The sequence below is a fragment of the Pagrus major genome, chromosome 20, assembly GCF_040436345.1.
Source record: "Pagrus major chromosome 20, Pma_NU_1.0".
NCBI lineage: Eukaryota > Metazoa > Chordata > Actinopteri > Spariformes > Sparidae > Pagrus > Pagrus major.
This window is the reverse complement of record NC_133234.1, coordinates 9,485,081-9,510,113: the sequence shown is the minus strand read 5'-3', so window position 1 is coordinate 9,510,113 and position 25,033 is coordinate 9,485,081. Positions and strand designations below refer to the sequence as shown.

The following is a 25,033-nucleotide window of genomic DNA, read 5'->3' as shown; positions in this document are numbered from 1 at the left end:
CTTGGCCAAACCCTCTTTTAGGTACAAGGTTTCAGTGATTGCGTAATGGAATAAGTATGTAAGTTCGTGTGCAAGCCAACACATAGAACAGGAACTGAGGGAATTAGGAAAGGTTCTGGTTCCAAGGTTGTGGATATTATAACTCCAGCATGGTTGCACATATTAATTTCTCCATTAAGCACCACTAAGTGAACGTCTGGCGTCGAGATCTTTTAAGCGCAGAACAAGAGGGCAGGAACACTGCTTAATGAGTTATGTAATGTCTTCTCTCTCGGCGGGAATCACTGGCGGCGGATGATTAAGGTGAAGATCGGGCTTCCTTTGTATCATCTGTCTGAATGACTCGGGAGTGTTGAAAGAAGCTGACAGATCGGGAGGGACGAAGAGAACGTCTCGGTCCAGAGTGGAGGTGGTCACGTTTTTGAGTTACAAGGGGGTGTACACATGACGAGAGTGAGAGAAATACTGAAAAATGAAAAGTATGTTCATTAATTTGTCCTACTATTCCCCCGCTTCCTGAAACGCTCTGTTCATCCTCCTGTTTCTTTAAGACCACCCTCCTGAATACCCAGTCTGCTCTGATTGGTCAGCTCACACACGCCTGAGCCAGCACCGCTAACCACAACAGAGTAGCTGTGCTAAATTAATTCTCACATGCAAAACTAGCCACTCGGCATAATGCAATGCAATGCAAATGTGTAACATGGTGACGTAGTGTGATGTCACAAAGTCACAGAATTAAAGGCGGGACCACTGATGAGGCGTTTCAGGAGCAGTGTTTTCTGTGGGAGAGAGGAGCTTCTGTATCTGCAGACTTTGACCTTCTTAACTTCTGCTTCTAAGATATTTTACATGCACAAGAACCTATAAAACACTAACGGAAAGGAAAGGTGACCTTTTTATTTTTAAGAAGTAAAAAAACTAAAGTTGAGTGTCTCCTGATCGTGTCATAATGACAGACTTTTCCTTCACAAGATACTTGTTACAAACACTTAATAATTAATAATAAAGCCATGCAGACATGAAACATTTTCAGATTAGCAGTTTTTTTTTTAGATGAAAAGATAATTTCTTTCATCGTGCAAAATACTGGGTTATCAATAAAATAACAGTCGCAGGCGTCCAGTGTGTCTAATGTTTTGACTCTCTTGCTGGTCTGGAAGCAGTTAACCGACTTTTAGCAGAAGCACTAATGATGCACCAGCATGACATTTAGATCGGGATTCATTTCCAGGTCAGCAACTTAAGAGGAGTTTTAGTTTTTTAGGAGGAGCTGAAGGAGTGTTTGATGTAATGGGAATCCTCTCTCTCTCTCACACACACAAGAACACACACAACTATACCATCTGCCGCTGTTTCCACTGGCGTGCTATTGTGAGTGCTCATGACCGTGACAAACACTAAGAAAAGCAGCGAGGCCGACACATGTTTCTGTGCGTTTTGTGTATAAACCTGCATGTCTGAGTGTGTGTTTGTGTGTGGAACGATACATAAAAGGAGCCTTAAGTGCCGCGGGGAAAGTGATGAAGGAGAGAGTGCACCGCATGCTGTCTGTCATCGCCGAGATGAAATGTGAACGTCCCCGCGCGTCTGAGTGAGAGAGAGCGATGGCACGGGAATAAAGCGAAAAGCCGAGCGTAGGCCACCAACGTCTGTCATCAGTGAGATCATATAAGTCTGTGTGCATCATCATTTACTGCAGCAGAGTCGGAGCAGACAAACACAACCCTCTCCCACCCACACGCACTTTATAATCCCCGCTCTGTGCGATCTGCTGAGCTGGTCGCACACATGCCTTTTTGTCAGAATAATCAACATGACACGAGCAGGGGAGCAAAGATTCATCCTGAGATCATTAATTTACAAGAATAAGTAGTTTGCCTCTCATGACCCCAGGGAAGAGTTGAGAGTGCAGGAAAAGATTTTGGAGAAGATGAGCGCTAAGAAAGCGACTCCTCTGACAGCTGGGGCAAAGAAAAAAAAAAGAAGTGAGAGAAGAAAAGGTGAAATTTGTGTAGAAAAGTGATTTGTTACTGGGTCACACTACTTCTGCAGTTGTCTTTAATAAATAGGTCATCACTTTTTGCTTCAAGCTTTCTCTGCCATGAGTCATGTTGGAGACATTGAAACCAAATATTTGCCTCCTGTCCTCGGTTAATGTCGGCTGCTGATGGTTCATGTAAATGATCATTTCTGACTTTTTGGCATTTATAACCATTAAAGACGCAGTGAAACAGAAGTTGGAGCATCTTTGTCCTCTGTATTGTGACTTCTGAATATAATATGTGGGTGGCCTCACCCAAATCCCTCAGATGTCATTGGATCTCATAATGCTGGGTGTGGCTTAGTGAATGGGACCCACTTGTTTCCACGCACACCTTCCTCACCTGTGTGGTCAGACCAGGAGGACTACAAAGGTGAAATGAATAAATAAGACATCGACCACATTCTTTGGAAATGCAAATACATGCCATCACATACTGCCATCAGTGATATTGGTAGAGTGAGATAACTGCACAGAGGCCAAGTATAGGTACAGTACTTAAAGACAACACCAAGCCCAGTCACAGTCTACTGCCATATGGCAAGAGATGCAGAAGTATCTGCTGCTGCACCACCACACTACAGAGCAGCTTCTTTCTTAAGGCTGGGAGACTTCTCAGTTCATCCTCCAAAGTCCACTGTATAAAATAGTCTTTTTATTCTTGTCTGGCATAATGGGACGTGAACTCAATTTTCGCTCTACAACCCTGGTGTTGTAAAATGTCCAATAAGTGAACCTTTAACCTCTGACCGTTAAAGTTACCATCCCCAAGTCAAAGAAATGAATTTTTACGTTTTACAGAACAGAGGGGGAATTTGACATAAAAAAACACTCAATAATGATTGTTTCTCATTTTTCATTTCACTTTTAAAAGCGGCCTACTGTACGTAAGCAGGGGTGCAAGTAGCAGTTGAGTGCCGGTACACAGTACCTGGAAGAAGGGACAACAGCTGCCTGACAAAACCCACCTTCAAAACCAGTCACGATCACATTTCCAACAAGAAAACACATCTGCTAACGTTTTGTCAACTTAAACAACACAATGTACTTTCCTTTACACATTGCTTTGAAATTGTTCTAAATTGCTTTTCCCCATCCGTGTGGTGTGACATACTGCCTGTCCATGAATACTGGTAGTTATTGCTAGCTTACATCAGCACTGCTGCAGCTAACTGTCGTTCATGATGTTCTGTTTTATTCCAACAACACGGACAGCAGGTCATACAACCTGTGTGACACTCATGGGTATTTCTGTAACTCATATTAATGGTACGGGTGCTTCCTGCATTTGATTTATTATGATGGTTCTTTCGTTTTTTTTTTACTTACTTCTTACTTTATTGATGTTATTTACACTGGCCCAGAATAGATCCCATTAAGTTTTGCAGCAGATAAAGTTACCAATCCAGGATTTTTTGTGTGTTTTCTTTTTCTCGCAATTTCGCAGGGACTGACGAATTTTGACGAATCAGGCGTATGTAGATGGCTGGTATCTATGAGTGAATACAATTTGATCATGATCCTAATAAAAATGTAAGTTTGACTGAATTAAAGGGGACTGTTGGGCCTTGGCGGAGTTATGAGCTCTACTGAGCGCCGTTCTAGTTGCATTTGAATTCAGCTTTTCATTTGTAGGAGGAAGGACTTTGGCGTTTTCGTTTTTCAAAAGTTACATTATCCTGCTTTAAAGTGAATGTCAGCCACAGAGAGAACAGTCAGCAGACCTTTTAACACTTGCACCCAACACGTTCAAAAGTGTTCAATTACTGTGTGTGTAATGAGCATTACTTTTTCCAAACGCCTCTGTCTGCCATCTTGTCTACTATGGAAAAACCAATACTGTGCATCTATTTTCTGCCCAGGAAATCTATGTGCTGTTCCACTTTATCCTGTGACTCAATTAGGGAGCATTTTGCATTACATTTTGTATTTGCATACACACACGTGCCAGCTTACATTCACGTTGTCTTACAAAAAAAGCAAAAGCATTCCTGCAGCTTCTACAGAAGTCAGACATGAGTCTATCAGGGTGAACAGAGGATGAGGATCTGGGAAAGAGAGAGGTGATTCATGATGTGAAGCACTGACATGTTGACCCTCAAATGTCAAGATGTGAATTTTCTTAAAACCATGTTATGACCAAAAAGAGTACATGTTTAGACAGCTTCGAGCTGACATGTTATGAGACAGTCTTCGGGCAAAGTTCTGATTACGAACTTCCTCCCAAAAACAACACCTGTCATTGTGAGTTCCGATGTGATATGATGAGGAGTTTTGTTTTGTTGTATTTGCACAAAGCAGCCTGCAGGAATTATTTTTTTTTGTTTCCATCTGTTTTTATTGATTGCAAACAGCCAGTGGACATTTTCCTCCTCTGGGAAAAAGTGGGTGTAATGTGCACAAACACGGAACACATTAGCATCAATTGGTCTCATCATCAACACTGATTTCTCTGCCAAGTCTGCTGCCTTTCACCACTGTCACTTCACATTAAGAAGTGGACTCGCTCGTATCACACACCTGCATTTTTACTCATTGTGTTTTCATTTAGTCAATTTGCTTCCACATGCTGTCTTCTTTCGCAAGACTGCACCATGTGCTCGAAAAACATCCAGTAGTTGAAGGACGTGTGGCCCTCCTGAAGCAGTTGGATGATCGCGTCAATCCCCAGGCGGTCGGTGGTTCGCAGCAGTGGGGGATTTAAAATTCCTCGGTTACGCTGTCGACAACGAAATACGACTTAAACCTTTTTGAGGGCAGCAACAGGAGGAGCAGCGGGAGTGAGCTCAGAAAAAAATAGAGAAATTAGGAAGAAAGAAAAGTGGTAAGAGTGGCTGGAAAGCCAGGAATAGAAACTGAGAGAAAATCAGAGAGAGCAGAGGTGACATGGAGTAATAAAACATAAAACATTGACATTATCTCAATACAGTGCTGGGCAGTAAAGTAATACTTTACTAAAAAGAAGTAGTTTTTACTAAAAAAATGTAAATAATGTGATAATTAAAATTTGAAATTCAGTTACTAGTTTAATGCAGGGTTGATATCAGTTTCGTCTCTGCATTTGGGAGTCGGACTTCTCTGATACACATTAGGTTGGCGCAGGACGCAGAGGTGTGAAGAAGTGGCTCGCCTCTAGCAAAAGAGACGAAAAACACTACACTGTTATCTCCAAAGATTTTGTAGTTTAAAGATTTGTGTTCTTTAGGCCGGTGTATATTCTAAGAACTAGTTCGTTAGGTGGATAATTTTAGTCTACACCAAAAAACGGGAACTGCCGTTCACCCTAGCCTGCCTCCAACATGTATACTGCCTGCTTTGTTTCTTTTTGTATTCCTACACCTAAAGATGCAGCATGTAAGAATTGACTTCCTGTGAAATTCGAAACAAGTAGGGGGCAGCATATCGCTAGACTCACCGCCAACATCTGCTGCTAACTGTAGCTGTCTTTAGCGAGTTGGCTCAGTTACCCGCACGGCTAGCGGTCCCGACTGGGAGATCGGAGAACCGGGTGAATGTTGGTGTTTACACTGCTCGCACAGAAGCTTTAGACCGGGACGGGTCTGTGCTTGCTGGTTAGCATGCTAACTTCCGTAGATATCTTTGCAACACAATACATAGACGTGATTTCATAACTGTTATTTCTTCATATTCTGTTGATAACTTCAATTTTTGGATGTTTTCAGCTATAATTCTTACTTATTGCACCTTTTAATGTAGAAAATGTTTTTCAATTTGTTGTTGAGTAATTAGTACAGGAATATATAATTAAGTTTAAAGTATGTACTTCCCAGGAATCCAAATCCAAATGGTAATACCTGTATAAACTTTAGTCTCTTGACAGCATTTGTACGTGGTGTGTGTGTGCATTTTATTTTGACATGTCAGTCAAGCTGCGGTGACACACGATTCTGCAGATTTTCTTTTCCAACCGAGCATCATGGGCAGCTTATTTCAACACACTTAGCACACACCAGCCAGGAGAGATCATGTCAGCTACTGAGATCAACTGATATGTGTTCATTAATATGTATGACTTGATAACTGCAGGGCCGTCAAGTTCTGTAGTATCTGAGGATCACTTCTTCTTTTCACTCCATCACAGCTTGATAGATTTCTTGTGCATCGGTGCTTCTCGCTGTACTGTAGGCTCTCTGGCCACAAGCAACATTTACTAAGCAACTTGGAGATTAAATAATAAGGCTGCTGCCGGTGTGGCACATTCGCTCAACAAACATCTGTTTTCCTCTTTTTTAATGTTGCTTCCAGCTTGTGTATCCGTCATCCTTTTCAAGTGAATATAACCAATGAAACGCTCTGGATTGAAGCGTTCACCTCATACAGTATGTCATATCGTGTCATTAGCAGTGTGTGAAATCTACATAGCAAGAGATGAGAGATATGCACCGCAGGGGGCCTCTCATATCAAACACTCCTCTCCACTCCCTCTCTCTGATACACATATGCCCATGCGCACTCACATGTTCACTTGCAGGCACACAAACATGCATACTAATCTGCACACATGGGGACACACATGCACAGTCACAGCCAAATTCAACACAATCAAAACATAAAAAAATATCATGACAATGTGATACTGCAGAGTGGCATGCACCTGGTCAGAATCTGTTCCATGCAGGCAACTGTATGTCCATGTATAGAGATTGTGTGGAGATAGGCACATGCTGCCTGTAGGGGTGCAGCCTGCCTACATTAACATACTAATTAAACAGTTAATGTGTGTTAGTGTAGTGCACCAGTGTTGCACGTGCAACAAGCATGTGTTCTAGTTACAGATGAGGATGCTCTATTGTTCAATCTCTCACTCCGTCCTCCCCCTCAGCGCTGCCTAAAAAAAGTCTCACCAGCCAGTGCTAATAATGTGTAGCATGCATTGTTCTGCATTGAATCTGCATCGCTGCTGCCAATTTAACTGGATTAGTTGTCTAGTGTCTGAGCATTGAACAGCATGCTTTCCTCATGATGAGGAGTTAGTGAATTCATGAGTGTAGACAGCAAACATTCTGATGTAGCAGCAGCCAGCAGCACTGAAAACTGTCAATAGGTACATAAGAATTGAATGGTGAAAAATTTGAAAAAAGTTGAAATATTGGAAAAGTTGGTGGATAAGTCGATGTATTGATAAAACGAAAGTGTGACCAAGTGAAATGGAAACAGCGACTTGTGTGCTTTTAGCTCAACCCAATCGCCAATAAATGTTGGCCATGTACGTCTCTGCAAACCATAAATATGATGAAACTTTTCACTTCTTTATGTTGCGGATGTTGCAACTTATGATTCTTCAGGTTCAGTTTCAATTCCATGTTGTGACCTGTGCTCATGTTCTGGTTATAGGTTTGGGTTAGGAAAAGAACATATTTTGGCTCAAATTACCTGCTTTGGTCGACACAAACACAGCTTGAGATGTCCAGTTGAAAATATCTGTTTTTTGTCCTCTCAAACCAGCCTGAAAATTGTCCCGAAGTCTCTTCAAAAATGTCCAGTGGTTTCACACTTCCAAATGTGGAAACGCAGTCTCAAACTGTGGACAATGACTTGACAGCCTTTTTCGCTCGTAAATCCAGAACCACCCCCTGCACCCCTGATGTGAAATTCAGGTGATAAACATGTAATGTGAAAGTGATATGACACGTATTGCACAAATGTCAATACAGTACATATGACACATACAAATGTGAATGAATCAGTGGCTTGTGGAAACATTAACTGCCATTTTATCCTGACCCCGTTAAGCAATGTTACCCTGTTGCACCCTCTTCTTTTATAATGGTATAATGGCACCTAACTGCAGCATTAGCGCCACTCACTCAATTCGAAGCAATTCCTAATCCACATAAGAGGAGTAGGGATGTAACGATACATGCAGTCAAATAAAGAATATGTCTGACTGACTCAGTACATTTATCACCAACGGATTCGCACACAATGCTTTCCATCACACAAAATACAGGTCACAAAATGGAGTCTGGGTTTTGTGAGGTTTGTGAAACAAAACAACCAAGTGTGTCTCCATAGCAACAGATCACAACCATGCCTTTTTGATGGATAACCAGTTCTGGGTTTTTAACTTTTTGTAATACAAGAAATCATACGGCTCAACGCAGGATGATAAAATGACGTTCCACACACATATCAGTCTTACAATAATACAGTTGAAGTTGACTCTTGGGATCCCTGGTTTCACAAATATTTATGCTTGAATTTTAAATGTCAGTATATCTTCTTACATTACGTGCTGTGATTGAAACAAATCACTAGACAAGCTGGTTTAGATGAATGGATGGTTGGATGGTTGGTCAGCCCGAGAGAGTAGGTGGTTCGCATCATAATGACTGGAATAAGTTAGTCTAATGTTAGACGATGAATAAGTATGTACTAGGGTTGGGCCGATGAACGAGGCCATTGCCCATCGCCAATGGCTGACAGCCATGGATTACTAATCCCTGAGCATCGTAACATTGTGATTTGAAAGGCTCTCCACCAGAAAGCACAATCAAGTGGCGTGTCCCCTGAGAGTTGCCGTAGGGCAAGAGTTGTTGTTGTTTGTGACATGTGGAGAGGGGAAATGAAAAGTAGTATGTTGCTGCTTAGTGCACTAACATTACATCTCAATGTCCCATTTATTATTTTCTTATTAAACCAGCTCAGTTAGGCAAACCTAAGACACTCGGTTAAATGTGTGGCAGCAGTGTTTCTTTTCCTGAGGGACGTTTTTGAACACTGTTTTTTTCTCCAAAAATACACCTGCAATTGCTGCTTCCGGAAATCTTCGAGATTGCCACTTTAACTGTAGGTGCAAAACTCCTCTGTCATGAAAATTGAATGGAGTGAAATTCATTAGTGAGCCTGCATATAATACTGTTCATTATACAAATAAAGAAAAAGAGAAACACACAAAACGAGCTGAATCCAAACTGCTGCATGGAAGCTGTTTGTTGAGCTCCTCTGAAGTTCTGTTTTATGTTTTAGTCATTTGGCATGGGACCTGACTTTACACACACACACACACACACACACACACACAATTTCACTGTATTTTTCTCTCTTACACCAGCAAATAGAGATTTCCTACTGCAGGTGCAGCATTAGTACCTCAAGTATATTGTTAACGGAATCACCAGAATAAATATCGGCAATGTACATTTCTGTAAACCATGGATATTTTGAAACTTCACTTTTCTTTAGGTTGCAACTTTACGCTTCTTGATGTCAAATTTCTATTTTATGTTGTGACAATGCTGTGCTTATGTGACAATGATATGTTTTTAAAAACACCTAATTTCGTCGCCACAAACAGCTGGAAATTGTCCCGGGGTCTCCTTAAAAATATCCACTGGTTTCACACTTACAATGGTTGAAACACAGTCTTGAACTGTGGTCAGCGGCTTGGCAGCCTTCTGGCCTTTAACTCCACCACTGTCCCCTTGACCTCCTGATATGACAGTTAGTTCATAATGTGAACAATGTGATATGACATGATTTGCAGAGATGTCAATATGGTACATTGGCCTATGACACTTACAAATGTGAACATATCAGCAGTGACTGACCGGGCTGATGTATGCTGTGTTGTGTGTTTGTATGTGTGTGTGCGCTCTCTCTCAGCACTCACCACTCCTGCTGCGCAGCATCCTGGCTGAGACGCCGTTGGCTCTCCCTCCGTTGGGCGAACCGGCTGTGGCGTTTTCCACTGAGCTCACCTCACCTCCCTGCTGCTTCAGCAGGTCCGTCAGTGTCCTGCAGAGCAACACATAAACACATTTAACATAAATTAGTGCTCAACTTGTAATTTTGACCAGATTGAATCACGGTGACACTTTTGTAACACACTAATTTATTTATTTTTTTATTATTTCTAATATATGAATTTGCATTGTTGTTTGACATCTTGTGGAGGTTTAACCAAAAAAGAAGAGAAAGCAAAAGAAACACTGCTGATTAGCTGCACAGCTTGATTCTAAAACGACTTCAGACTGTCAGTGAATGAGACAACAAACATCATCTGTTATCCAGATGTGCATCGCTGGTCCCCTGTGAGAGCTTTCCTGAACAGCTGGAACACACGTGCACACATACATGCAAGCAATTCATTTACAGTACAAACTCTCCTCCCGGGGGAGGGTGCGTTCACTGTGTGTGGAAGTTACCTGTGTGTGAATGTGTGTGCAATCTGGGCATTTTTTCATGATTCCTGCCTGCTTGTGTTTGTGTGGTTATGTATCAGATGTGAAAAGAAGCGGTGTGTACAGTAATTTTACATCAGTAGGGTGTGTGCTGGGGTGTTGGTTAGACAGAGGTCAACAGAGACGAAACAGAAATCACATGGGGAATACAGTCCCGGCAAACTTCACAGCCATTTTGAAATTATTTTTCTGTCTTTCTTGCCATTTGCCTTAAAATATTGGGCTGATAAGAAACTTAAGTCGAGGAATTTGCCATTTTTATCAGTGGTTAGATTTGTCAGAAAAGGCTTTGCTCTTTAAGGGGGCAACAACCTGCTGGGAGAAAGAATCCCCCTCTTATTAAACATACATGAACATTAAAAGTTAAATCAGCAATAACAAAAACTCATATAGAGAAGGTTAATGTGGTTGAGGGAGCTGTGAAAGCAAACAGAAGAGTTTAATATGATAACATCAGTAGAGTAATACTGACGATTGTCAGGTTATAATGGTTGCAATTTATACCTACTTGAATCTGATTGGACGTTATTAGTCAGCTGATAGCTGCACAGCTGTCAATGAGCCAGTGATTGTGACGCATGACTGAAGCATCTAATGCCAATCAGCTGATGCCAAGCATGACCTTAGTGCCTTGCCTGAACTAATGCTCTGCTATGCTGTGCCAGTTTTTTTTTTTTTGCTGATGTTGAACCAAATATCATACGATAAAACATCCTATCAAACAAAACCTATATTGTACCACTATTTTGTTTTCATTGAGTTTTTATAGGCATTAACACACTACACCAGTGAAGTGGTTCAAATCCTGTTGCTGGAAAGCTTTTTTTTTAAGGAAACTGTGTTTGGCTCTCTTTGCCTGTTTAACACACACTACAGGCCTCAGACGTATTAAAATATCCCACATCCTTCCAACTTGTATACACACATACTGACACACACAAACATTGCTACCCTGCTTACTGGCCAAGTGGGTTTAATATAACCGTGTTACAATGATGCAGGGCTGTTTAAGCTATAATGATACATTTGCCTGCATTGAGTTTTACCACTTTGATGCTTAACATCTCTCAATTTTAGTCTTTCTACACATAATAATAACTCCAAACCTTCAAATTCAACCCAAACCGCCAGAATAACTGTTTGCAATATACAGTCTGTAAACCACAGATATGCTGAGACTTTATATTTCGTTAATGTTACAACTTTACATTTCTTTAGGTCCCATTTGTATTTTATGATGTGACACCACTGTGCTTATGGTCTGGTTAGGTTTAGGCACAATTACCACTTGGGTAGGGTTAGGAAAAGATCGTGTTGTGGCCTAAAAATACCTGTTTTGGTTGCTACAATCACAGCTGGAGATGTCCCAATGTCTCCTTAAAACAATCCAGTGGTTTATCGTATACAAATGTTGAAACACAGTCTTGAACAGTGGTCACTGGCTTGGCAGCCATCTCTCCTTTAACTCCACCACCATCGCCTCCACTTTATAAACATGTAATGTGAATTTGATATGACACGTTTGTAGAGATGTAGGTTTGACACATAGCCAACAACGCGTTCAAATGTGAACGCATCATTGGTTTGTAGAAACGTTAACTACCAAATCCATTTTATTTTACTACAATTATAAAAGTGAGCCCAATCATTGGATTTTCATCCTTTCTACTGCATTTTATAGTCAGCATCCTAATTTACAGCTTGCGCCTGTTGAGAAAAAAGTGCCTCATCTCCTTGCTGTTTGTGTGTTTTGTTCTGTGTGTCCTCCACCATAAATTCCACTCAACTGTATTTGACTGGCGGCCTTTTTTGCTGAACGACATACGGGCAAGATTTCCTGCAATATGGTCGTGTTTTGACTCGGGGGCTTGTTGTGTTTGGATGAAAGAAATGCATAGGAATGACACAAACAGGCACACACACACCACACACACACGCACGCACGCACACACACACACACACACACACACACACACACACACACACACACACACATTTTTGTACTTCCTAGCTCTTTCATTTCATTAATTTAGTATCAGCTAAAGACTCACTGCCTGACCACCCGAACCTCCTTCCCACAGCTGATGACACCTCCCTCGTTATCTCACACTAACACAGATACACACACATGCACACAGGCATACTCATCACTTTGAATAAACACATTTCCGCTCCCTGTGCATTTGCTGAATTTACAGTGTTGATGGTATTCACTCCCTTGATCAATAATTCAAACACTGGTGCCTCTGTTTCGCTAACGAAGCTCATGTGTTTAGCCCTTTCTATCATTCACACACACACACACGTACAGGTACACAAAACACACACAACCTAGTGTATGATGGACCTGACAGCGACGGCCAGGGGCAGCTTGTTCACACTCAACCTTTCAAAGAGGAAAGCGAGTCCCTTTGGCCTCTTCTCCGCTCATCAACAAACTGTTTGTGGGTGTGATGATCACAGGGAGTAACAGTGTCACACAAAATGTCTCCTGCAGGGACTCTGGTGGTGGCATGACGTGGCTTCGCTGTCAGATATCATAATCTGATTTTTTTTTTTCAGCCACAAGTCTCATGTAAACAAATGGTACATGTGTGTACAGTTTGTGCGACTTAGTTACTGTAGTAAAGGAGTAATCCCCCCTAAAACACACTGTGGGTTGTGTATTTCTCAGCCTGTTTTGGGGTTTATTAAATACACAGCATGTAATTTCTGCCACGAGAGGTCTCTCAGTCAAAGTGGTGACAAAAGATAGAGTTTGATGACATTGTGAAGAAGCGCTGGATCGTGGGAGTTGTTGTCTTCATTGTTAAACAAACATCATTGCCAGCAAAAATCTATCTGACTTCATCATTTTACCTCTCTTCTTATCCGATAATCTCTTGGGTCGTTTCGTTCACCCCGGAAGTTTGCGGAGACAGAACACGTAGCAAACAGCAATGAATAATCGCCCTCGTTCATGAGTGAGCAAAACAAACAATAGCCAGATATCACGCCAAAGCGTGTAATGGACCTGCCGGTTCACCCTGTCACTGTCACACTTGGCGTCACCTACCCATGAAAACAACACTGATAGATTGAATGGTTTCTACACTATGTGACTTCAGTGATCACAGCGTTACATACATGTTTGTAAATGTTTCAATTCCTACATATTCCAACTTTAATGGAATTATTGATAATGTAGCAAATCACTAACTAAAGTAGGTGAGAGAGCTCATATCAAGCCACCAAATAGAAAAATGACAACAAGAAATAAGACCCCAAAAATCACACTTTTATGAGTTATACTATTTCTGGAGCTGTATTTTATAACAGGATATTAAATTCATTCATTCAAATCAATTCATATCTTAATCATCTTATTGTGAATCCTTTTATATACACAGTGAAAGTGTGCGGGGTTGTGAAAGTCTGTATTAGATTATAAACTGAAATTGTTGCCGTCTAAATATTTGCATCACACAACAAAAAGACTTAAAACGCCTCCTGATGTAAGATGTAAATCACTTTCTCTCTTCTTTTTTCTCCTCTTTTTCAATTCTTTTTTCTTTCAGTCTTCTTATTCTTCCGCTCTCTGCCCCCTCCTCAGCTAAACTCAGCCCTAAATCTGTCTCGTTCTTGTCTTCCCCCTCTTTAAACCATATCATTTGTCTTCCTCTCCTCCAGTCTCTCTCTGCTCTTCATCCCCTCTCTGACTCATTGCCGTGCACTGCCTCGGGCCTCCACACACTCTTCTCTTGGCTCGCCGCTCAAACAACTTGCTGATTTGGACTTTTAATCTGCAACAAAAACTTCACCTGTCTCCAGGCTATGGAGTGTTTATGGGGCGTTGGCTGAGCTTCACGAGAGTCTCGGCGGATGCCTTTGAAAGAGTGAAGATGGCCGTGCAGCTGGTGTAAAGATTAAGACTGGCAGGGTGAGGAAAAGGCTTGTGGTGGCTGCCAAAGATGAAGTCTAATTCAGTGATATTATGAATGAAAAGGTGCATGTTTGTTAATGGAGTGCAGCCTGGATCTGTTCTCATACACTGTCACTACATTTTGTCACCCTGTTGCTGCCTGTTTTGCGCCTTAGAAACATTTACTTCTGATTCTTCTTAGTTTCACTCTCAACTACCACAAAGAATTCACTTCACTAACTTATTCACATCAGAACAATTAGCTTATCACTAATGTCACATCCTTCCAACCTGCCAAAATTCAGAAAATGATCTGCAGCTGTCCCATCCAATCACAACTGGGTGATTAATATTGGGAACAGACCGATTATCAGCTGTGATACTCAACATTTTCCAGATTAAAAATATCTGTATACTGTTTGTCAGATTGCCTAAATATATATACAGATACTGTATATATATCAAGTTAGCTCATTTAGCCTTTGAGCTAGTGATATTCTGCCGGGACTGGGAGCAAACTTTTTCAGGCGTTCGGGGACCAGTCATGTCTTTGACATAACGTCAAAACTTCACATTCTGTTGTTAATTTTATTTAACTTCTTAATGTTTTAAACTAAAATTCTTGCATATTGCACCTTTAAGAAAAGTATAAAACTCTACTTAAGTACAGTACTTGAGACAATTTTAGGCCTATTTAGTTACAGTCCATCATTGGTTATTATAACCATGAATAAAAAATTGACTAAAAATTGAGGTTCTCATGCAGAGCTCACTTTGAGAACCATGCTTTTTCTTCTGATGTAATTTGAATAATGAAATGAGAAAAAATTCAAACTGAATGCAAAATATGATAAATTTAGCAAGGAAACCTTTAAAACCCTAATTTGGGCTGCATTTATTACAAAAACATTCATAGAAAAGGATTCCTGTGTTTCTGTGAAACATTACAAAAAACAACATTACATTACAAACATTACAAACATTACAGACTATGTGAAATTTATATATTCCGTCCACGACTCCTTATTTCTCTATAACATTACGTAACAGCGAGGTCATCTCCATGCTCTCCCATCTCATTAAAGCCACACTGAGATGAGACTTAGCTAATGTCCTGTAACAATCAATTAGTCCACACAGATCACACAGAACAGAACACACGCTCAGTGATTTGTTATAACTAATATTAACGAAACCCCTCAAACAGAAAAATACTTCCTCTGTCCCTCTGCAGCACGACTCCATTGATGATTATAAAATGAATACATTAAAGCCGGGACGTTCAGCATCCTCATGTCATGTTCATGCATTAATGCACACGTTATTGATCCTGTGACTGCACATGGGTTCACTTTTCACAGCACTTTATACCATAAAATTTGTCTTTGAGGTTCCAGTAAAATTAAGATTTAAATTACATTTGTGTTGAGTTTTTATGTTTTTGATAACATTTTGGAAATTTGGTTTACAGTTTTTGAAATTATATGACGAAGGAGCTTGTGGAGCTTGAATAATAAACACAAACTGACATATTAAAAAGTCACTAAAAATACACAAACCCACTCATAAACACACACACGGGGAAGGATGAGTGATGTCCCTCGACTGGACTCATCAACCCATCAGCCTGCGAGAATCTCCCTCCTCTTTTCAAAATGTTCTCTCTCCCTACACTACAGTACATACACCATCTGTCTGAAACCACTTCCCAATATCTAGACACCATCCATCCAGAGATTTAACATTAAAACAAATCTTTTAGATAATCCACTGAAAAGTAAAATGGCTGTCAGACATCAGTGTCACAATCTCTTTATTTTCCCTCCGTTGTCAGTGCTCTCTCATCAGTCATTGCTCCCACTTTTCATCAAAGATACAGTTAAGACCGGCTTCCCTGTCACTGGCAATTACAGATAAAGAGTGAGAAGATGACAACTTACGTCTTACACACACCGCACACACAAAGGACTGCACACAGAAGTACTTTTGTGTTTTTCAGTGTGTTGATACTTCTGTTTTAGATTCCTCTGACATGTCTGCTCATATTGTCTCTGAAATCTCATGTACACTTTTTTATCATTTAGCATTTTAGGTGAGATCATTTGTAAAAAAATCAAATAAAATAATGTTGGTTTATAGGTAGATGCACGTTTAAGTCAAAGACAAAGTTAATACAAGTAAATTGATGAAGAAATCCAAGCTGCTGCAACATAGCCTACAGTAAAATATATGTAACTTTTATATCATTAAAAGAATAATATATACGTATATAAGACAGATACTTATATAAAAACTTAAATGATTAGTTTGACGGGAACTTTTCTACTTATATGTGCGCCAAACATGCTTTTCATGTGCTTTTTTTGGTCATAAAACAAACAAACGTGGAGGCAATGACGCATTTACATCTAAGCTACTGTATATTTACATCTGACTGCCTGACAGCTTAGTCTTTTTTAGACATGTAGGGAGCTGTAATTATAAATGTGCATGACAAACAGGATTAATGGTGACACATATGGTGATTTTTCAGTTTGCAAGTAGCCTAGCCTACACAGCTAAATGGGTTATTGTTCAGCTGTTAGATTCAGGCAGAGTCAGAGTGGTTTTATGCTAATAAAAGCAAATATAGCTTTACCCTTGAGCACACAGATCTTTTCAACAACCTTGAAAATAAAATTCCATGGTGATTTATCTGTTATTCAAAAGTCTATATTGTTTTCTGGGTTATTATTCAGCTGTTAGGTAACATCTAGGCTGTAGGCTGTAACATCTGTTTGGTTTTGTTTTCATGCTAACAAACTAACTTGTAGGTCTTTCTCTCTCTACCTGTACGTTTTTTTATTTTTTTTACTTTCCTTTTCGAGCAGCTACTTTTAAAAGGATGACATTCAGTTCCATGGTAATATACTTTATCAGTATCTGGTTATTATTCTGCCATGAACAATAACAAGCTAGCTTGTTTAGCTTTCCCGTTAGCACCGAGGTCGTCATGTGGTTTTTGTTTTTGTTGGCCAACTTAAAGAAAAAGTTCAAACAAAAATGAAAAATCAGTCATTATTTACTCATCCGATGAAGTCAGATAAAGTTTCCATGTTCTCAAAACATTTATGGAGCTACGCAGCAAAACAGCATTGCAGCATTCTCCAGAACAACTGAATTAGATGGGGACTCATTTTAAAATGTGAAAAAACAACTGAAAAAAGAAAAGAAAATGGCTCCACAAAGCTTATCTTGTGTAACCCAAGTCTACTGAAGCCTCAAGACACCCAAGTTGATTTGAAAAGCATCATTTACCCCCACTTTTTTTTAGCCGAAATCTTACCTGTAGCCACTAAGCGAACGGTGTTAGCGCGTACCTGTCTGAAGTGGGTGCACAAGCTTGACCACGCGTCCAGCATGTAAATATGACTTTTAAAGTCAATTTGGGCTTGAGGGCTTCCAGAGATTTGGATTATGCCAGACGAGCTGTACAGAGCCATTTTATGTGTTTTTTGTCAGTTGTTTTTTTAAAAATGTTTTTAAAGCCATTACAATTAGCCTAGTGGCTACAGAAGGGATTTTGGCTTAAAAATTGGGGGTAAATTACATTGTTTTGTTGTTGTTTTTTTTTTTTTTTTTTTTTTTTAAATCAATTTCGGTTCTTGGGGCTTCCATAGACTCGGATTACACCAGTCAAACTTTGTGGAGCCATTTTATTTTCTTTCTTCAGTTGTTTTAAAACAAATCCCCATCTACTTCAGTTGTCTAGGAGAATGCAGCAACACTGTTTTGTTGTGAGGCTCCAGAAATGTTTGTCTATGTCTATGTATAATGTCTATACATTTTTCTGGGTTATTATTCAGCAGTTTGATGCAGGTATCATCTGAGTGGTTCTGTTTTCATTCTACCTAACATGTAGGCTAGCCTTTTGTAGTGTGCTTTTTTCTTTCTTCAAACGCCTTCAATATGGAAGAAAAGCAGTTTTGTGCTAAATTAAAAGTTTCCAAGAACCTCACATATTTATCTGGGCTGTTTATAGCTGGTTTCCATGCCTGCTTGAAGCTACAAACAGATGGCCCATTAGAAGTTTGAAAGAAGGATGAAATGGAGCTTCAGGGGCCGGCTCACTGTGTGTCTGCAGGTCGTATGAACTTCTCTTTTGACTGATATGAGTTTGACTATGACAGACAAAATGTTTATCTCGGAATCATATATTTTACAGTCTTAAAAATGGGAATGCCACCTTCAAGGAATGACAGATAAAAAGCATCCAATCTTTCAACTTTTCATATGTCAAACATTTTAGCTTCACCCTGATAAACAGACTGACAAACACAAAAACAGCACACAGCCAAACCCTTGAGTCAGTGGGCGCTGACCCACATTTAAGTATGTGTGTGGGCCCAGCGAAGCCTGGCAGGACTGAGGAGGAGCAAGAAGAGGAGGCGAGAGGAAGGTAAAGCAGCTGGAGGGTGAAAATTGTCACATCTGATGCAGCCAGGAAACTGTCAACTTATATGTCCTCTCACTTTTGGGAGGATTTACAGCAAGTGGTGACGCAGGCGCATACGTGTGCACATTTTAACACATTTACTCGCATGCGCACATGCATGGTGACATGCTCGCACACACAGTGGTGACAAGTTGGAGGTGATGGAGAGTGACAGCTCAACCCTGGAGGTAATCAGAAGGCAGGGGAGATGGAGGGGAGATGAGAAAGTAGAGCAGAGGGGGAGGCAACTTTGTGGGAAACTTCTGTCTCTTTCCACATCTTGGTGAAAACGTGTTTTCACACATGGCAGGTATTTTGGGCTCACACTCGTGTGATTTGCTTCCTGCCTCGAGTGTCTTTTTTTCCCCTCTCTCCTAAAACCAGAGGAAGTCACCGTGAAACTAGCGACAACAGAGAGGTGGAGCTAATCACAGAAATAGCACAATACATGTGTATGCTTGAGTTTGTTGATGCAGATTTGTGTGTGGGTTCCAAAATATATACATTATGTACATTAGTGAGCACAAATTTAACATTCCTCTAGATTTTAAATAACTCGTTGCATGAAGTTTTCAGTATGTTTCCATGTTCATGTGACGGCTCTTAACTATAGCATTCTTAGTGGAAGCCTATGGAGACCATCATTACTTTGTAGCCACTCTGAGCAAGTGTGACCTCCTCTTTACAAATGTCATTATCGTCATGAAAACTCAACTAAGCTTCAAGACTCACTAACTCAACCTCTGCTCTCTGCCACTAGAATAGAATAACGTTGTAGTTTCTCAAAAAGCAGGTTTAACATTGATTTGATATCTGTGAATCCACCAGTTCAGTGGTGAGCTGGATCTGCAGTACCTGAAATATACAATCTAGCAGGGATGAAAAAGTAACTAAGTACATTTATTCAAGTCCTGTATTTAAGTACAATTTTGAGGTACTTGAGTATTTCCATTTTCTGCTACTTTATACTTCCACTCAACTACATTTTGGAGGCAAATACTGTACTTTTTACTCCTCTACATTTATTTGATAACTTTAGTTACAAGTTACTTTGCAGATTACATGCTGCATCAGAGCCAAAGTAGCACATTTTTAAATCAATCTATTTTATCGACATGCTGTCATTGATTATCCGTCGACCCATAGTATACAGTATATACTTGTACTTTTGATACTTAAGTACATTTATTATCAGATACTTTAGGACTTTTACTCAAGTACAATTCATATTGGTGACTTTCACTTTTTACCAAAATAACATTTTAACAAAATGTCTTTACTTTTACTCAAGTATGACTTTTGGGTACTTTTTACAACACTGCAATCTTGTACCTTGAAAAAAAACATGTACAGTATTTATCTACATTGATATCAATGCTGTGATGCTGAGAGTAAATTTATTTGGGTATTACTTTTTAGGTTGCCAAGTTGTGAAAAATCCTTCTTGCAAGCGTGTATCATCTTCTAACTTACTTTTTTTTGTCTAGCTCTTCAGTCCTCTAGAGAATGAAACTAGCAGGATTTCGGACAGTCCTGACAAAATCCATTCATTATCATCGCAGCCCCCTGCAGATTGCACTAATGGAAGAACCCTTTTTTATGGTCCGCTCACTTCTGTAACTTCCGATCTGATGTGAAACTCAGTACTAAGAAACTCATGACCCACTATGAATGACTTAATTGCTTTCTAACAAGTCTTCAAGTCTGCAGTTATGAATGTAAGTCATTATTAGGGGCATGAGTTTCTCACTTTCTAATAAGCCATCAAGAGAGATTAGAGAGCTCTCAAAAAGACAAAGTTATACTGGCTGAAGGGATTTCCTACAACCAAAGGTTGCTCTTATTAATGCCTATTACGAATTTATAAGCATTTATTAACTTTTATACAGCCTTATATTAGAAGGTCAAACCAAAGTACACAGCCTGAAGGTGTTATAAATGTTTAAATGATGGTATATGTGGTGCCAAAGTATGATTTGACCCCAAAAGGCTCAAACTGTCCCAAAAAATTCCATGAGCAGGCAAAAATGAACTTGAAATATGAACCATGATGCCATATCCTGATGTCATTATCATGTGTGTGTCAAAGAAAGAGAGAGAGCGGCTGAAATGGAAAAGTGTTTCCCATTTATTGCGTGTGGTCGCAGCCCATATGTTCGCCCCCCTGCTGTATCGAGTATTGCTTATCTGTCTGCCTTAAATCAGGCCAGAGTGGGACAGCCCTTTAAGTGACGGTGTCCTTCATTACATAACACAATGGCTAAAAAGCCCACTGCAGTGCACACACACACACACACACACACACACTGGAGATCAACCACAAAATATAGATCTGTATGCATGTTGTGATGCTGTCGGATGAAAACCTTGTATCACCAGAACTAAACGTTGTTTTCAGCTTAAAGGGGCACTATGTAGTTTTGGCGAAGAAATTCAAACTCAGAATTTTTCATACTTAAAATATTAATGAGGTAATAATACAAACTCAGAAATATTTATTGTTTCCATAAGTGAATAAACAAGCTGTTCTAGATGGAAAAAAGGTCCCCAGAACACTTTGAAGCTAGAAAGGTGGCAGGGTCCGCCAAATATAAAGAATGTAGAACAGTATGAAATTGTGTTTGTTTATTGAGTTTATTCAGTCATGAAAACAAAGAGAGTTTGTTTATTTAGTTTGTTTTGGCATAAAGTAAAAATCAGTTTCCTTTGATTAAAATTTACTCCCCCAAACTACATAGTGCACCTTTAAAGACGAATAACTTTAAATGTTATAAACTCTGTTTGAGCAGAATTCATGACTAACATAAGTGAATTTCATCTAATATATTATTATATTCATCTAATGATATATGCAGACACAAGGTTGTTCTTGTTGGCAACATCTGGAGTGCTGGGGCCACACAAACGGCCAGAAAACAGATATGCACACACGCACACTCTCTCTTACTCGCATGAATGCACTTACTCTCACTTTTCCCCACATTTGCACACACACACTCCGTTTGAACCATGTGACCTCCGCTGCCACCGTGTTGGTGCTTGGCCTCTCACACTTGTATAAGGTGGACGTTGTATTGCAGTCACCTCCTGGCTATCGTGACCCCTCACTGTGGTGATCTGAACCGTATACTCCTGCAGCCTAAATGCCACCACTATCATTCTTGTTGTTAATTGAACTATAAATCACTGTGTGTATGTGTGTGTGTGTGTAACAATCATGAAGGTCATCTTGTGTTTGTTTACTTTCTGGGTGTAAGGCCAGCCTCTCTCCGGTTGAGGCCTTTCATTAGACGTGACATGTATGACCTAAGGCGACGCTCTCCGTTTCCTTTTGTTGGCTGAGGATTAGTGCAGCATGCAAACACACCGAACCTGGAAGAAGAGCGGGGTTCATGTAGCAGAAGATGTGTGTGTGTGTGTGTGTGTGAGGGTAATCTGAGAGGAGGATCACTTTGGATTTTAACTTTCAAAGCTGATTCGGGAGAACTGGTGGGATTTCGGAGTGTTAATCATCGTCTGCTTGCAGGATGTTGCGACGAAGCAAAAAAGATGGTGGGAGGGGAAGAAGGGGAAAAGGTGCATGGCAGAGTGCAGAATGTGCCTTTTGAACCTCATCCCCACATCAGTATCCAAATCTAAAGTGGGTGGGCGTACATCCATATTTATGCATTCCACCTCATGAAGCATGTACAAGTCCATGAGGTCTTAGCTGCACGTACACTTTTGGACCAGGGATTTATGTCAGCAGGCTAATAACTAAATGAGCGTGCAGGCAGAGCAGTCCAGAAACGGTAAAGCTGTAATCTTGGTGAAATTTGTTTAATCGCAAGGAGGAGCGGTAATCTGTTGAGATGGGCTCACGGAGAGAGGGGAGGGTGTTTATGCAGCCAGAGTGTTTCTATTTCAGTGAGGTGCTACCCTGCAGGAAATATTAATCCTGGCTGTGTGTTATCCGCCGAATGAGTCTTTGCGGCTCAGGTTAATGGGAGACACACGGGGAGGAGAGTGTCCCCTTGTCCGCTTCCTCAATTAAAATGCAAAAAGAAACAAATAAAAAGAATATGTGAGGGAGGAGATGAAGGAGGAAGAGATTGGAGGAGTGAATGAAGATGTGAGTGGCCTCAGCTTTTGGAGGAGGAGGGCCAGCTCAGAGGAGATGTGGAGGAAGGCCGATGAAGAGAACAACATTGTAAATTCTAAGAAAGAGACAGAACAAACGGCATCATGTGCAGTGAAGTTTGCGGTGATCAGCAACAAGGACCTCAGAGAAATAAGAAGAATTAGCTGCAGATACAGAAAAGAACAAGGAGAGGCAGCCAGCAAGGGTTAGATAGTTTGGGATGAAAGCGGGGAGATTTGAGCCCATGCTGTGCATCGTTTGCTGTAATGATCTCCTGAGGCAAACAGATTGAACCCACGGACCACGTATCGAACCCAACTGCAGCGGGAGTGTGTGTTTAAATGTGTTTGTGCACGCTTGCATGTGAGAAATGTCTTCTCTACACAAGGATGGGGGAAATCATCTGTTAATGATGACATTTTTAATCATCGGTTTTTAAATCCAAAAGCGTAGGACGTGATTTGAACCGTGCTCATTGCAAAACCTTGCACACGTGCGGCAAACTTACACCTAATGCAACAAAAAGGGTTTGGTCGATTTTTTCTTTTTTCAGTTTTTTTGTTTATTTCAAATATAAGTCATGCTTACAAGCGAAGCAAATGGTACACAAGGGGTGAAATACAAAAGCATATGAAAAATAAAAATAAAATGGAAAAAGAAGGAGAGACAAAGAAACAAGCACAGAGAAATGAAAACAAAGAAAAATGCAAAATTAGAAACATGTGAAAAAATATGAGCAAAATCAAAGTGAATGTGGGGGTGTGTAGACACATGGGCATGCATAAAGCTGATCAGTGACTCAGGGAGTGACAGGGCTCATACAGCAACAACTCTTTACACACTGAAAATACCATGATAAGCTATTCAGTCCTCTCTCTCTCTCTGACTCTTTACGTACATGTCGATATGAAAGTTATCACTCCAGGACAAAGTGATCAACTTCTGTTCTAAAAGGTTTGGAAGGTTGGGATGAGCTGGTCAGACTTTGCTGTGTGTTGTTAGAAAAGATGGTTTTGTACACATGCAAGCAAACACACACACATGCAAACATGTTAGTAGGCCTACAGGCACACATTAGAAGTTGGAAGTTGTAAATTCCAAGCTGGCAGGTTGAAATGTGTGTTAAGATGTCAGTGAAACAGGAAATTGCATCTCAAAAATGTTCTGCTAAATTTTCTTTGTCTCTTCTGCTCGGGTGAAATCAGAATTTCCAACTTTCCAACATCCCTGCAACGCATCAGAAAACACACACATGCAAATACACAAACACACACACGCGCGTCTATCCACCACAACTTAAATCTTCTCTATGTGAAACAGCTTTGACGTGACGTCCACATACACACTCACACTTACACACGCACTTAGACACACCCTCATGCTCCTCACCTGGAGTTGAGGTCAGCATGCCCCGCCCCCGCTCCGCCTCCTCCGCTCCCTCCACGGCTCTTCTCCAGGCCCAGTTTGGTGAAGATGCCCACCAGCACCATGATGGCCACCACGCCGCAGATGATGTAGACAATGAGGTGCGTGCGGTCCCGGTCCTGGTCCTCCTGGCCCTCGGTGATGGTGGCCACAGGTTTGCCGGTGTTGGCCCAGATGGGCGTGTCGTAGTTGGAGCAGATCCTCTGGTCCAGCCGCTGCTGGCGGAACTGGCAGCAGAAGCGGTAGAAGCAGGTACCGCAGCAGTACAGAAAGACGCCGGCGTTGCAGTTGAACGGCGGGTCCCATTGGCCCATCACGTCGTAGTAACCCTGGCAACGTGTCCCGCCGGCTGGAGGGACGTCCTCGTCGTCCGCGTCTCCCCCACTAGTGGGAGTGGACAGCCCTGTCTCCAGAGGAGTGTTCTGAGTGGTCTCCAAGGAGGTGGGGGTCGTCTGGTTGGCCAGAGTGGTGGGGACAATGAATGGGTCACCTTCGGGTACCGCCACAGTGGTGACGGACGGATCCTGGGTGAGGGCAGGTTGAGTAATGAGGAAGGAGAGGTAGAGGAAGAGGGAAAGGTGGCAGGAGGAATGGTTGGCGGCTGCCATGCTGCTGGGAGGAGCTCTTCTCTCCAACGTCCCACCTGCAGGCTTTGGACAGGAAACGTTTGGAGACAGGTGGAGACAGGTGGAGAAGTGTTAAAGACAAGAAAGAGAATCACATTTAGATGCCTTTATTTCATTAGTCCAAACTCATTAAAACAAAGAAGGAGTTCATTTACAAACAATAAAAGTTGAAGTTGCAGTTTGGAGCAGCTAATGAGAGCAATAAAAAACAGATTGTTCCTGTTAAAGTCATTGATCTG

General features: G+C 40.9%; 1 protein-coding gene across 1 annotated transcript in view; it reads right to left on the bottom strand.

Annotated features, from left to right (window-relative positions):
• Window positions 1–24,776, bottom strand: part of shisa8b (shisa family member 8b) — a 35,649-nt gene extending 10,873 nt beyond the window's left edge. The window contains exons 1-2 of the mRNA XM_073488980.1: window positions 24,133–24,776; window positions 9,678–9,802 (exon numbers count right to left, since the gene is read on the bottom strand). Coding sequence (XP_073345081.1) covers window positions 9,678–9,802; window positions 24,133–24,776 — 769 coding nt within the window. The remainder of the gene's footprint in view (window positions 1–9,677; window positions 9,803–24,132) is intronic.
• Between the last annotated feature and the right edge of the window lie 257 nt (window positions 24,777–25,033).